This window comes from Myotis davidii, unplaced genomic scaffold (assembly GCF_000327345.1).
Source record: "Myotis davidii unplaced genomic scaffold, ASM32734v1 scaffold332, whole genome shotgun sequence".
In the NCBI taxonomy this organism is placed as follows: domain Eukaryota; kingdom Metazoa; phylum Chordata; class Mammalia; order Chiroptera; family Vespertilionidae; genus Myotis; species Myotis davidii.
Window position 1 is genome coordinate 7146093 of NW_006285779.1, and position 2352 is coordinate 7148444.

Sequence of the window (2352 nt, forward strand, 5' to 3'; positions counted from 1 at the left end):
ATAGATAAGTATGATGAATAGATTAATGAATTCTTGAATCTCTTGGTTCATGATCTCTTGATTTGTTAAAATTTCTATATTCATCTGAAAAATCTCCTTGCTTATGTGGAAGAACAACTTATTACCTCTTAGTCTCCTTTTCCTTCTAGATGTTGAAATGCTTCAGGCAAGTACATCTAACCCAATCGCTGGAGAAAGTTTCTCCCGGAACACTAAGGACTCTATGATCCGCAAGTTTTTAGAAGGTAAGTTGTAGCTATGAGCAGGGAAGCAAAAGAGAGAAAGAAAAACACATGTAAGACATTGCCTGGTTACATCTGAAAGTTGCTCCACTCAAAGAATGGGCTTCCATGTACATGGCATATGGGTGACTGAAGGCATTCTACCCCACTGGCTCTCCCCTCATCAGCCTGTTACAAGAAGACCAGAAGTTCCCACCACTACAGCAATTCATCCGGATAAACAAGTTGCTTTCAGCAATGCACATGTGTATTTTTATTTAATCAAAATTTATTGAGTACTTACTATAAGCAAATCACTATTGTGGATGTTGGGCTGGGGGACACAAAGAAAAATAAGATTTGATTTACTTTCTCTCTGATGAAGGAGAATATGCCACTATGATTAAGCTGAGGCTGAATTGCATAGTGGCTAAGAACACAGCCTCAGTTCCTCCTCAGTTAGCAGGAAAAACTTGGGCAAGTTACTCAACTCCTTTGTATCTCAGTTTCCCCAGTTGTAAAGTCAGATGAATGCTGTGAGAATTAAATGAGTTATTGTACATTCGGCCTCAGAGCAGGGCCAGAAATAGAACAGGTAATAAAGGTGTATTGTTGGTATTCTTATCACTATGGAAGGTGTCAAAGGTGGAAGGTGTTAAGTTATATGACTAATTCCTTAACTCTGTTCAATCATTTATAATTTATAGTGGGGTCTATTGATCAAATACATGTAGAAGGCAGAGTGCTAAGAACACAGGATGGGAAAAATAGTTTTGACAGCAAAGAGCAAAGAAAAGTTGTATTAGTAGGCAAATCACAGGGGAGTCAAGAGCAGTCTCCCCACAGCTCAGAAAATGCAATGAAAAATCCCTAATAAATACTAGATTAGAACTCCTGTAGGAAGAAGACCCAAGCTTCATTCATCCCTGCATCTCCATCAGGCATTTCATACAGATTTGTTGGCTGAACGGTGCTAAAGAGAAGAAGGAAGGGAGAGGAAAGCCCCTAGTATGAGTATACACTGAGTGGGTGCTTTCCCTTTTTTATCTCATTTTCTTCTCACACTATTCCTGTGAGTAGGTCTCAGAGGGAAATCAGGCTCAGAGAACAGGTTACATAACATGTTCAAGGTCACACAGCTCTCATGTATGAGCTGTGGCTGGCATACAGATCTGCTGAGATTCCCAAAGCCAAGAGGACCTTGTGTTCGGGCCTGAGCACAGAGCATTTCAGCCTGTTACCGGGAAGGAGGCAGAGAAAATCTGAGGGACAGAGGTGGGAGGCAAGCTTCAGTCCTAAGTCCTTTGGTCACTGGGGAGCAGAGAGGCGGTGAAGGTTGCGAAAGAGGCAGTAAAGCGTGCTGGTTAGGAGCACAAGCTCTGGAACCAGTTTTCCTGGGCCCCAATCTGGTTCTAAGCGACTCTGAGCAAGTTATTTAAATCCCCAAGGCCCCAGGTTCTTTACCTGCAAAATGAGAATAATGATTATCGTTACTCCACAGCGCTGTTATACAATCAAAGGAAATGATGTGGGTAATACACTTGGAGCAGTGCTGGGCCCAGAGGAAGTCCTGGGAGGGGTTTGCTATAGTCATCTTGATGCTGAAGGTGAGGGTGCTGGCGCTGTTGGTGGTGAGGCCTCCGAGCCACCCTCATGGTGCTGCCCAGACCCAGGGGTTGGTCCCAAGTGTCCTTGGGCTTTAGGGCTGTACTCCCCTTGCCTTAGTTCTAATGGGATGAATAACCAAGTCTCAGCAGTAAAGTTAAGATGCTAGAGCAGAGAACTCACTTCCTTTTGCTGCATTGATGGGGGCAAATGAAGGTGGCAGCAGTGTTTTCTCAGTTGCTTTGCATGGGGCTCTCAACCACTGCTTTCAGTCACCTTTTACTGTGTTTCTAGGCAATAATGTGGGAATCGCCACTTTGGAGAAGGAGCCGTTCCATCATGATCCGGAAGATGTTTATCACACAGTGGAAGACGATGAGGCCTTTTCCTTGGACCTGGCCAGCAGGCCCCCTGTCCCAGTGCCTAGGCCAGAGGCCAGTGCTTCTGGTGCTCACCAGGTGCCCGACAATGAACCGTACATTTCCAAAGGCAAGTGTGCAGGGAATGAGGCCTGGGGGGAGGGGGG

At 44.9% G+C, this 2352-nt stretch overlaps 1 protein-coding gene across 1 annotated transcript in view; it reads left to right on the forward strand.

Moving 5' to 3' along the window:
- The window catches only part of PIK3AP1 (phosphoinositide-3-kinase adaptor protein 1), a 96541-nt gene that overhangs the window by 70764 nt on the left and 23425 nt on the right, over window positions 1-2352 (forward strand). Inside the window, exons 9-10 of the mRNA XM_006756615.2 lie at window positions 150-245; window positions 2121-2315. Coding sequence (XP_006756678.2) covers window positions 150-245; window positions 2121-2315 — 291 coding nt within the window. The remainder of the gene's footprint in view (window positions 1-149; window positions 246-2120; window positions 2316-2352) is intronic.